Here is a 12642-nt window from a genome sequence, read left to right on the forward strand (position 1 = left end):
AACACAAAGGAGAGGTCAATGACATGACATGGCAGGGCACACTCTGACCACACTTGATAATTTTCAAAACCTGTGACATACACAATAATGGGATGCTTCAGGTCTGACACATTTACACATTTGTTTTAACTGCACGAAAACAAAGAAAATAAAAAGGAGGTTTGATCACCACACTTCAGTCTTGAATGAACAACACTTGAACCAGAACAAATATATAGACGCACGCCGATGGAATAAGCTAAACAACTACAAAACTACTGCTTGAAAGACTAAACAAACCGGCAAGATCCGGCCCAGGGGACTAAATGTTTTGACTACGAACTTTACACACCATCTTCTCGGCGGAACTACTGACAGTGGCAGCGCGATAACAAAGACTGTTTATTACCAGCACTCCCAGCAGATAATAGTGGCACTACTGTTGCTAGTAGCACGGGAAATTGAAACTTTACACACAGTCTTGTATTTACAGTCTGTCTCAAAGTTACAACACATATGCACAAGTCCAAACAATCCAAGTTAATAAAAAAAATTACTACAACTATTACTTGCACTGAATGGTTGTTATCGTGGTTAGTTTTAAGTTCATAACCACTATGCAAACTTTTGCTGGGTTTTTATGACAAACTGCTCATTTTGAAATGTAATTATTAGTTTTCATAACTAATATTATACTGGTGATTAAAATTATGTATAGCTGTATGTGATATGGATCATGCATATGAAAGAATGGTAAGTTCAAACAGGGATGTGCCATTAAGCATAGATAATTTTGTCTGCCTGATGTCCCACTTACAGGTGTGTAACTGCAGAGTCAATTAAAGTCTGCTTCCCACACGAGCAAAGCTTTGCAGAAGTAGTTCATGAAGATCTACGAAATGTGATACTGTGGTTAAAGCAGCTTCACATGAAAGAGAAACCGGTCGGCTGCCAAGACAGTGCTTTGGCCTTGGATGTTAACTTTAAGGTACTGTTTCAAATTGCTGTACTGTTCTTCTAATTTTGTTTATGCTGTGTGTTTGAAATTTTGTGACCAGGACCATTAGCCTAGTTTGCATGTTCCCACCTACTGCTCTGACATCTTGCTATTTTACATAGATAAACAAGAGTTCAGCGTGGTTAAGTTACTATGGATTACTGAACTTTAGGCATTACATCCAACCACCATAACGCCTTCATTGACAAATGATGTTCAGCTCGATGTCTGCCTGCTGCTTGCTGCTAGTAACTCAGAGGGGTGAAAAGGTTGTACTGCATTAAAATAATTAGTAAATAATTTCTGAAAATTTAATTTTCTGATCTATGCCTCTCTGTAACATTACTTGGTGAATTTACTTTATTAGTATTTACAGAAAGCATAAACCAAAAATAAAATCTTTAATTGTTACTTTAGTATCCAGTGACTGATTGTAGTTCTCTGCTACAATACTAGACATACACTAGTGAATATTTTAAACAAAATATAAAATCAAAATATATTCTCAAAATATTTTAATTGTTTATATTATTATTTTCATAAGTTCTCAACAATAACACAAAATTGAATGAATAAATTTAAATGTAGTGAATTGACAAATCGTTTCAAGAACATATAATCAGTTTACTATTATTATAAGGTTATTGTTATACCATATCGTCACTCACTGGGTTCGAATCTTTAAAATGAGTTCGCTGGATCAATAAATAATAAATAGGGTGGCAAAATGTTACTCAAGAGTTCAGGTTTAGTTCTGTTATCGGGGCTCGAAAGTTATTAAGATTTTCTTAACTGTTGGTAACACAAATTGATGGATAGGACGACTTTAACTTATATGTTGTTCAGTCTCTGTGTTCCAAATGGCTAGCGGTGTTAGAACATGAGATCCTATTTGTACCACTGGGTTTCTTTTAGGGTTTTGCGAATATTCGGTATACCGAAACCTAAATCGAAATTTTGCTTTCATTTTCGATTTCGATAAGAATTTCATATGTCAAAGTTCGTTTTTTGTGAAATATTTCGAGCCAAACAAAAGTTCAGTATCTTACCGAAGTTTGTTTGTTCTAGTTGAAAAAGAACTCGTAATTTAAAAAAAATGTAATGTCTTTATATGATTTGCATATGTTATTACTAATAACATAATAACATATGCAAATCATATAAAGACATTAACACTTTCAAGCCCAGCTATCATGTTATTGTTTTGGCCTGACATCCCAGCCATTTTTTGATATTTTCATTAAAATTTTAAAATTTTATTTTGAGAAAGAATTGAAATATCTTTACAGCTATCAAATCTTTGAGACTATATACTTCATAAAAAAAGGAATTTATCTCGTATTTTGATAGTCGAATATTTTTATTTTATTTTGAAAAAGTGCTTTTTTATGTATTTATAGAAAACTCAGACATTATTATATAAGAATAAAATAAATTATTTATATCAATGTATTTACATCTTTTTCTTATAAATATGAATTAGACAGTTATTACATTGTAAAAAATTAAATCTTACATAAATATTTTACATTGGCCATTTTTTTACACTGTAAGAAAATGATATCAGATATCAAATGCTTTAGAATTGATACTTTCTAAAATAAAATAAATAATTGCCTAGCGAATTGCAATCACTGTTTAGATCAAGTATAATAATTTCAAAAAAAAATTATTTTACATGTATCATAAATTTGTACACTGTAAAAATGTATTTACATAAATATATTATAATCTAGAAACATTTTGTTCTCGATATAAAACCTTATCAGTTACTACTTGTAGGGTAATGAATACTATTTGAGTGTATCAAACTCACACCAAATAAAATTATTTTACATGAAATTTTCCACACTGTAAAAAACACATATTTATATAGTGGAATAGAATAATATTTGAGTGTATCAAACTCACACCAAATAAATTTTTTTTACATGTAATTTTCCACACTGTAAAAAACACATATTTATATAGTGGAATAAAACTCTCAAACACTGATACTATCAATAAAAAAATCAATTACTGCTTGGAGGGTTATAAATACTGTTTACAGCAAACACACTTCGAGAATGATGATAATAAAACACATGCAATGATCCAACATCTGTTTGCATGCCTTCTGAATTTCACGTGTCCAAAAAGACATGTTTTTTTTTTATTTCACATAATTTCCCTTAGTGTGGTATAGCCTAAAGCAACCTAGGATACACAATGCCACCTGACACTGAGAGCACCACCAGCATGTTTCTCTTCTTGTTGCTTTTCCTGTTTCTGCTTTACCTTTTTCTGAACAGACTTTACAAATCCGTGTCGGCTGAGATTTTTTTTCTGTAGGAGGAATTTTGTCAGGGAAGTGCCTTCCTGTAAGCCTGTTTGCGTTCGAAGCACTGCCCACATCTTCATTTTCATTTTCCGCTCCACCTTTTTTGACCAATTCTTCTCCCAACTCTTGCATGAATGTTGCAAGATGGCAGCGCTTTTTGTCGTCTGCTCTTCGTGTCTCCTTGAACAAGATGAAAGCATTCACAATAGACATTACAAAGAGGTGGAAGAACAATTTTTTCCACCACTTTAGCTGTTTTCGCTTGAATGGGTAATATGCTATTAGCTGATCATTTCTGTCTACTCCAGTTTTGTGAAGATTGTAGTCCAGTATGGCATTGGGCTTTGATTTAGTCTGTTGGCCTTGCTTTGTTTGAACAACTTTCTCAGTGCATGTTGCTTGATGAGCTGTTGACAAAACTAAAACATCTCTCGTGTCTTTCCATTTTATACAAAGGAGATGATTTCTTCTCATATAAACCATTTCTTGTTTCTTTATTTTTTTCCTTACAAAAGCATCTTTTGGCAGTTCTTTGCGATTTGGCATGCATGTGCCTACAACTTTAGTTTTACGTTGCCAGAGATAGTCAAAAACAACAGGCGAACTGTAAAATCTATCCATATAGACAGTGTATCCCTTGTCAAAATAATCAGCTAACATTCTTTTCAAAAGTTCAAGAATGCTATTATCTGCAGCATCTTTCCCAGTGTAGACTTCCATTTTTATCACATAGCCTGTTGATGAATCACATACAGTAAGTCCTCTATTTACGTCGTACCGATTTACGTCATTTCGGATTAACGTCGCTAATGTTGGAGTACTCATGTTTCAATTTAAGTTGTCGCCGATTCACAATAACGTCGTTTACAATGACAGTAAATCTTTATTTTAACCAAAAAACCGTATATAATTTGTTTATAATTCTTTGTTTCCTTCGGTAGTTAATTTATGCTATGTAGCGTAAGCTACACGTTCACCGCCTTATCTTATCATACATCATGAGGGACGCTTCCTGCTCTCCGCGCGGTGATGCAATACTACCAGCCCGCCCGCTCGGCCACCCACGTATCTCGCACGTAGAAGTGTTATCTACTTCCCGCAACGACACAGCATTTTCTCCTACCCCTTTTCGTCCAACTCCTTGGCACTTCAGTAGAGGTGTAAAAGTAACTAAAAAAAGTTTACCCGTATGTATTCGTTACTATAACAATTAGTACTCGTTACTTTCGTATCGTTACGCGTTACTTCTGATACCGCATAACATGCTATGTTATGTGACAGCAACGAATCAAGTCGTATTTCGTACGCGTACAGTATGACGTCGTGTAAATAATAATAAATTGAATATAAACAATTAAAAGTATTTGATAATTAACAGCTTTTGTTAACCAAGAAACAATAAAATCTCATTAGAGCAGCTTTATTATAATATCTCTTTTAAGAAAGAACAAAAAACATGAAAATACACGATAACAAAAAACAAAAACATACATATTTATAATTTGTAAAAAATACTTTCTTACGTTGTTTCTGTTCCAATCTCAAACTTTGTCTACACACACAATACCTTTAATAAACAGTAAAAAACTTGGACGACGAATTTCCAAATTATACTTTTCTTAATAAACAAACATCGTTCTTTGTAACGAATAAGCGCGCGCATGCGTAAAACATACGAAAAATGTGAGTAACGAAATGTATTCGTGTGTAACGTTTCGTTAGTCGTTACTAGATGCCGCACCCGTTACTCAGTAACGAATACATACGGTTTGTTACAGCTCTACACTTCAGTCGCTATGATATCATTGAGTTGGCCGGAGTTTAAAACGTGCCGTTGTTAACTTTAACGTGATTAAATGCGTTTGTAGTAGGCCTACAGTATCAGCTCACTGCAATTTATGATTTTTTCTTCATAAGATGTCTTCCAAACGACTATATATCTGTTTTTATATTTCAATCAATAAAGGTAATAAAGCAGCTGGTTAAATAACCATTCTATAAAGCTGAGAAGTACTAGTTGGACTTGTTTCCCACGCTGTCGGTTGTAATTTGCTGATAAAATTGCCCGTTGTCACGTCTGTATGCCAGCGCTTCCGGCCGACCTTGGGCCGTGGCCGGCCGGTGGCATGAAACATGGCTCATTTTGCGTTGTTTCTATTTACGTCGCGGTTTTCAGGAACGTAACCCCGACGTAAACCGAGGACTTACTGTACCACAAATAATTTGATACCATATTTTTCGGGTTTGTTTTTCATGTACACGCGGAATATGATGCGTCCTCTAAATCCACACATGCCTTCATCCACTGTAAGGTTGGCATACGGAATGAAACTGGACGAGAAGGCTGTACAAAGGTGATCAAAATAAGGCCGAATTTTGTGTAAGGGATCATGGCCAACTTCGTTCCGGGGTACACAAGTGCTATTGTCATTTATGTGAAGATTTGCCAAAATAGAACTAAAACGGTTGCGGCTCATGATGGATGGTGCAAACTGTGTGGATATGAATGCATTTTTTTACCAGTAGTCTCGTAGTCTTGGCTTTTTTACGAGACACATATGAATTACGATGGCAAAAAATAAATATATTTCTTGCAGTTTCGCTGGTACTCAAGAACTCCACATGCTATTTTTCTTCAATTTATTTGCACTTCTTTGTCTTTCAACAATTGAAGCTGCATACTTGTTTGTCTTGTGTTTGATTAGTTTTACTACGGGTGCTGGAAAGAAAATCAAAAAGCAGTCAAGGGGTGTGGATGTTTCGTCAAGGGGTGCTGAGACACCACTGTGTTCCTGAAATGATGGAAGTGGTGGGGGAGTATCAATAGGTGACCACACCAACTCAGCATCAGTGACCATTCCTGGTTCTTTACTGCGTTTTCTTTTACTCCGGTTTGTGCCAGATGTGCCTGGAATATCCGGGTGAACAATGGTGTCGTTTTCATTTTCTACAACAGAAATTATCGGCAGGAGTTATTTATTTTATAAATGTAGCCTAAAGTAAAGATATGAATAAAGAAATATTGCTACTGAAATAGGCCTATACTTTTGGAAAATAATAATTATTCCTAACACTAATTCAATCAAGGCTTGAAACAAAATTGTAGTAATTATAATAATGTGAAATAATTGTTTCTTCCAAAATACCAATTACATAGCGTATATTGGCATAGGCTCAAACGCTATGACACTGCATCAGAGAAAAAGTTGAGAGTTCAGCTATGTTGTTGGAATTATTTTATTACATTACATTTATTTTATATGATGCAAATTATTTACTTACTAACTTATGAGAACTCATTTCGTACAATTCCTAAACAAATAACATTTTGTACAAATGCTTACACTCTTTACAGAGCAGAAATGAAATAAATAATTTATCTTACCTTCATCAGTGCTGCTAGGATGAAAATCTGGGTCTGCATCTGAATCGTCCTCTTCCACTTCGCCATCCGAAGCAGAATCGTAAATAAATTCAACTGTCTTATCTCCACTATTATATTCATCCATTTTTCAGCACAGAAATATTCAGCCACTTGCCAATACAACTAAAATTCACGGGAAAATCATTTTACAGTGCAAGTAAAAAAACACCCGCTATTTAGTTACAAAAAGGAATACCAGATAGCAGTAGCGAACAAAACACGTTAGTAGAGAAAGAAAAACGAGTTACGAAGAAATGGAATATGTTACGGCCAATAAGTTCCTAAAAATCCAACAGATAGCAGCACTTATATAATGAAAATATACAGTAGAGACCCAAGAAAAAGTACGAAAAGCTTTTGCTCGATAATCATTCGGCAGTTCAAATCAGTTCATTTAAATTTGTAAGCCCGAGCGTGCCTCGGGCTTGGGCCGTTCATTACTTAACCTAAGCCCGATACATACTCGGGCTTGGGCTTTAAAGTGTTAATTAGAAAAAAGATTTCCATTAAGAATAATTTACGTGGTGATGAAAAAAACTCACGTTAATGAAAATACGTTAAAATCATAATGTGAACAAACATGGCCGATAAAGTAAACAAAATTCAAACGTGATTACAGTAGGCCTAAGTTTCAAAACATAATAAAGCAATATTTGAAAAATTACCTGATTAATTTGCTTTCAAACAGTAGTGTAGGTACCATATTCGTAAAACATACATTCCAGAACTGTTAGTACACTATTTAGTATTTACCTTATACACATAAACAAAGATCGTACCTACTTTTATTCGCGCACGGCCATACAAAAACATTGTTGTTGGCTTTATTTAAATTTTACATACTCTGTCCGGCATATAAAATCCTCATAATATACAGTCAATTAGACAAAAAGGTCAACAAGTCACTGCGTGTAAGGACCTTTCGGCAGCAACCATTTGTTATGTTTTGATGATGTCCCTTTGCCTGGTCTACAGCTTCCTGAGCTAGCCATGTGTGACAGTGGTGCAGGATGGCGGCCGTTCCGCAGTAGTCACGTGTTTTTTCGTCTGTACCATGCACGTGAGAAATATATTATCATAGACTGCGACATTGTGTACGACTGTAAAGGAAATAGTCTGTGCGCTGAAAGATCTGGATTGATTCTTGAAATTTACGAGTGACATGGGGCTGTGTTGTGTGGTCTAGGGCGGATATTGATTATATTAAATATTACATATCCTATTCTTGCATGCCTGATGCAACTTGTGGTGAACATGAACGAAACAACTATTGTGACTTTAAAAAAAGAAGTCAAGTTTTGTGTGGAAATATTAAGTGCAACATGCAATTCATGCAAGAGAAAAATTTGTACGCCAACAGGTAAGGGATTGAAATTACAATAAATAAGTTCATGATTTAATAATCACACAAGCTTTGTGGTTACCAGCACATCTAGCGCAGAAATTGTTACTTGTAAAACTTCAAGGTGCCAAATTCCTATTACCGTACTTTTGTTGCAGGGAGTACTTCTGGTTTGGTATCTCGTATTGGACAACATAAAGATATTGAACCTGCATTCTAGAAACTTATAAAAGAGGCAAGCAAAGTAGATGTCACACCCTCAACGAAACAAGCCACACTTTTTGATGTCTTGAAGAAGAAAGAAATATGGAAGAGTGACAGCCAGGAAACCAGCCATCTAAATTCCAAAATGGCAGCCTTTTTAATAAAAGGCTTCCATTCATACTCTACTGTGGAGGAAACAGCATTCATCGAGCTACTGAAAACATGTCAGCCATTGTAAAAGTGTCCATTAAGAACCACATTTTCCAGAATAATTAATCCTGAAATATACGATAAGACAGTGCAATGACTAAAAGAAGAAATAGCAGCAGATATAATAGGCAGAGTCAGTGCTGTTTCCTTTACTACCGATACATGGACTTCCAAAGCTAATAATGGTTATATTTCATTAACGTTGCATTATGCCAGCAAAGACTGGGTACAAAAATGTTGTACACTCTGTGTCCGCCATTTTCCTGGCTCACACATGGCATCAAATATCCAACAAGCTTTGAGCACACTGATGGAAGACTGGAGAATCCCAAATGATGGCAGCATCACAGTTTTCTTTGTAACAGACAACGTTAAAAATTTTGTCTCTGCCATAACTAGTGAACACTTATGGACACATTTACAGTGCCTCGCCCACACTCTTCAGTTGGCCACAAAAGATGCCAAACAGGAAACACCAACTGTGGAGAAATTGCTCTCAAAGTCAAGAAATATTGTAGGTAGATACAAACGAAGCAGTATTGCTAAAGAACGGCTAGAGTAACGTCAAATAAAAGATCAGAAGATTCCGCTTTCTGTGGTTCAAGATGTTGAAAAAAAAAACACATGCTCGAGCACCTATTGGAATTGAAGGAATATATAGCTGCAGAATTTGTGTCATCCAATTCAAGTGTTGATTGTCTCAGTGCACAAGAATGGGCAACTGCAGAAGGAATGGTTAATGTCTTGAGGCCAATTGAGAAAGCCACCAACGATTTGAGTGGAAACATATATGCAACATGATCGATGCTATTTCATTCCTGCATTTTATCGAGTCCTCAATCAAAAAATCAATTTCAAACAGTGTAAAGTGTAGTGTGTTAGCAAAAAAAGTAATGAAAACTCTAAAGTCTAGATTTCCCTTCTATAAAGAAGACAAGGTAAATCTATTGTGTATGGTGTTGGACCCTCGTTTTAAAATGAATCTCATATATGTACCAGAGCAGAACACCGCCTTGATGCATTTAAAGAGTAGCCTGGGAGACATTTCCTCTGTAGTGGAAGAAACATCCGATACAAACGATGAAGAAAGTGCGAGTTGTGATGATTTGTCACTTTTGTGTGCAGTAACACACGTGAAGAAGCTATCTGAAAACTCAACAATTGATGATGAAATTTCTTCATACTTGAATGAAGTACTTGTAAATAAAATACAAGATGTGTGCTTCTGGTACAAATGTGTTGGTTCTTTCAAATACCCTAATATTTCTAAATTGGCTGCTCAGTACCTTTCTATTCCAGCTACATCTGGGCCAAGTGAGTGCTTGTTTTCGGCTGCAGGGAACACAGTCACAGCCAGGAGAACTCAACTTTCCCCTGAACATGTGAACCAGCTGTGTTTCTTACACGATAATTTCCAATTTACAATTTTCTAAATGTTTACATTAACTTATGTTTTGTTTGACATTGCTGATTAGCAGGCCTTGTAAAATATTTGGATGGCTCACCAGTCAGTCAAAAAGTTCACCGGTCAGAAGCACCACGGATTGTAATCTTATGCTAATACCGTAATTCCATTTATTTATATTTATACATTATTACATATTATATTTATAGTACTGCACCAGTCTGTTTTGTTTCTGTGTAACAATGTAACGCAATAAGAAATTGAGGCATGGCGTTTGTGTCCTTGAACATGCCTGGTAGTTTTGGCACTGAAATACCATTTATCTATAGTCTTAGAAGGTATAAATTGTGATATTGGTGGTCCATTAAGATTCACCATCATAAGGTCATCTAAACTTTCTGTCTCTAAAGAGGATCTGAGTTTGTTTTTCACCAGATTCATTTGGCTGAAACCTCTTTCACAGCTAGCTGTTGAAACTGGTAGAACAGAGGCGACTTTGAGGAGCTTCAAAAGTACAGGAAACCTATCACCATTTGACATTGCCTTCCCCAATAAATCTGTTGATGACAATCCTTTAGTGCACACCTTAAACTCATCCAGGGCTTTTTGATGTATGTTTTCTTTGGCATCATGTTGTAGAAGGTCCTTGTAATGAGATACAAGTACTGTCACTTCTTTTTTACCAAAACTTTCTGTAGAAGTTTCCGGCCATGTAAAAGTATCATATATCGACAACAATGTTAATACTGCATCTGTGGCTGTTTACGAAAATCGTCCCTCGATGTCTGTTATTCCCTTTTCAATGATTGCTTTTCTATCACGCTTAAAATGGGGTTGTCCAGTTACAATTTCAGCAAGCTGGATATCTTTGTACATCCCAGTCTCTGAGGTACCAGTCAGAAATTCATTCTCCATAGGTCCTGGATTACTTTTCAATTCTTTGAGTGTGGTCATTGTGTTCCTGACATGAATCTGCACTTGATTCATCAGCAAATCAGACTTCTGAAAAATCAAGGAAAGTTTTTTCAAAGGCAACAAAAAATCATGGAGAAAATGCAGGGTTCTAATAAATCTGTACCTTTTATGGGTCTTCAGAATACCTTTGGCTTTATTGCTGTCACTGTCTTTTCCGCAGCCCAAATTTTCAAGGTGAATCACAAGAGATATCCAGTCTTGAATAATAGCTCTGATGGTCCCCACTTTACTGGCTACCCAACGTTCTGTATACAATTTCTGCAATTTCAGCAGTTTTGTTGACACAAATTCTGCTGTTTGTGATAATTCCTTTTGTTTTTTGCTTGACCTGTTGTAGAATTTATAAACAGAAATTAGGCACTGGTCCATTTCATCAATATACGATACTGCTTTAAGTGACTTCAATACACTTAACTGAAGCTTGTGTGCAACACAATGAACAGTTATGACATAATTTGCACAATCAAAAATTTTTTTTGCCAAACCATTGGCACTCTTTATCATAGAAGGTGCTCCATCAGTAGCTAGGCCAACTAAACATTTCTTATTTCTCCAATCCAAGTTCACATTTTGGAGTACTTTGTCTATGCTTTCTATATAGCCTGAAGCAGTGCCATGTGCTAAGGGAGAAATGGCTAAATATGACTCCTTGACACCACTGGCATTTATGTACCTAACATAAATTATACATTCCTCCACATCAGATCTGTCTGTGGAGCCATGCAATAAAATAGAAACAAATTTTGATGCTTTTATGTCAGTCACAACATCTTCCTTCACACATTGTGCAATGTAATGAATAAACTCCTTACATTGTTTATTGTTGGTATATTCTTCCAGTACTTCCACATTAAGTTTATCAACAAGCTCTGCAAGTCCTCTGATATCTGTAAAGGGTTTATTGTTTTTGGCAATATAACTTATGTTAATCAACACTTCCAAATGAGAAAACCATTTTTCGTCCATTCTTTTTAGACACTTTGCCATTGAAGATTTTGTCTGGGTGTCCTTGAACATCTGATGCTTCCATACATCTCTTATGTGGAGCTGATACGTTATGAAACTTGAAAATCTCGTGACGAAATGGTTCTCTTAACCCATTTGCAACTCGTTATGATAAATCACACAATCCTTTGAACTGTGGACACACTGAACATTTTGCTACACCAGTCACAATATCATACTCCAACCATTTAAACTCATCCTTCCACTTCTGCAAAAATTTCCTTTTTCCACTATTCTGGCTATCATTATCAGATTCAGCACTAGAAACACAAATGTTTGATAATTGTGGTGCTTCTGCTGATGTACACTTTTCATTGGTCTCCGATCTCGTGGCATGAGGTTGTTTTTTAAAAAAAAAAAACTCAACAGACTCTTTTGTTCCATTTCTTAATCCCTCGCATATAAACGAACAAGATATGTATCATAATTATATGCAACTGACGCCCCAAACGTTAACTTACTAGCAAATTTCGGCAACACAAATTGTATCGCACAATTGCCCTAAAACCACTTGAGCCATGCTTTTACATCCCTGAAAACAAATATTTATCGATCTTAAAATCCAAGTCTGCACATATTTGTTGATATTACAGTTTCTCACCGGTACCACAGTATCGAATCGTAGCTATCAACACGTTTGCAAGTAACAGAATCTCGCACGAACAAAAACATGACCAAAATATTTAGTTGAGTTCACCAGAGATGCAACATCAATTAAGTGCAAATAATGTGACTTTTCTGCGCTTTATAATTCGTTCGTGATCAATACGTGTATAGCGTG

The 12642-nt window shown here is 35.6% G+C and overlaps 1 protein-coding gene across 1 annotated transcript in view; it reads left to right on the forward strand.

Moving 5' to 3' along the window:
• The window catches only part of LOC134527397 (protein hobbit-like), a 619824-nt gene that overhangs the window by 293362 nt on the left and 313820 nt on the right, over window positions 1-12642 (forward strand). Inside the window, exon 17 of the mRNA XM_063360060.1 lies at window positions 799-967. Coding sequence (XP_063216130.1) covers window positions 799-967 — 169 coding nt within the window. The remainder of the gene's footprint in view (window positions 1-798; window positions 968-12642) is intronic.

The sequence above is a fragment of the Bacillus rossius genome, chromosome 1 (assembly GCF_032445375.1).
Source record: "Bacillus rossius redtenbacheri isolate Brsri chromosome 1, Brsri_v3, whole genome shotgun sequence".
Lineage (NCBI taxonomy): Eukaryota > Metazoa > Arthropoda > Insecta > Phasmatodea > Bacillidae > Bacillus > Bacillus rossius.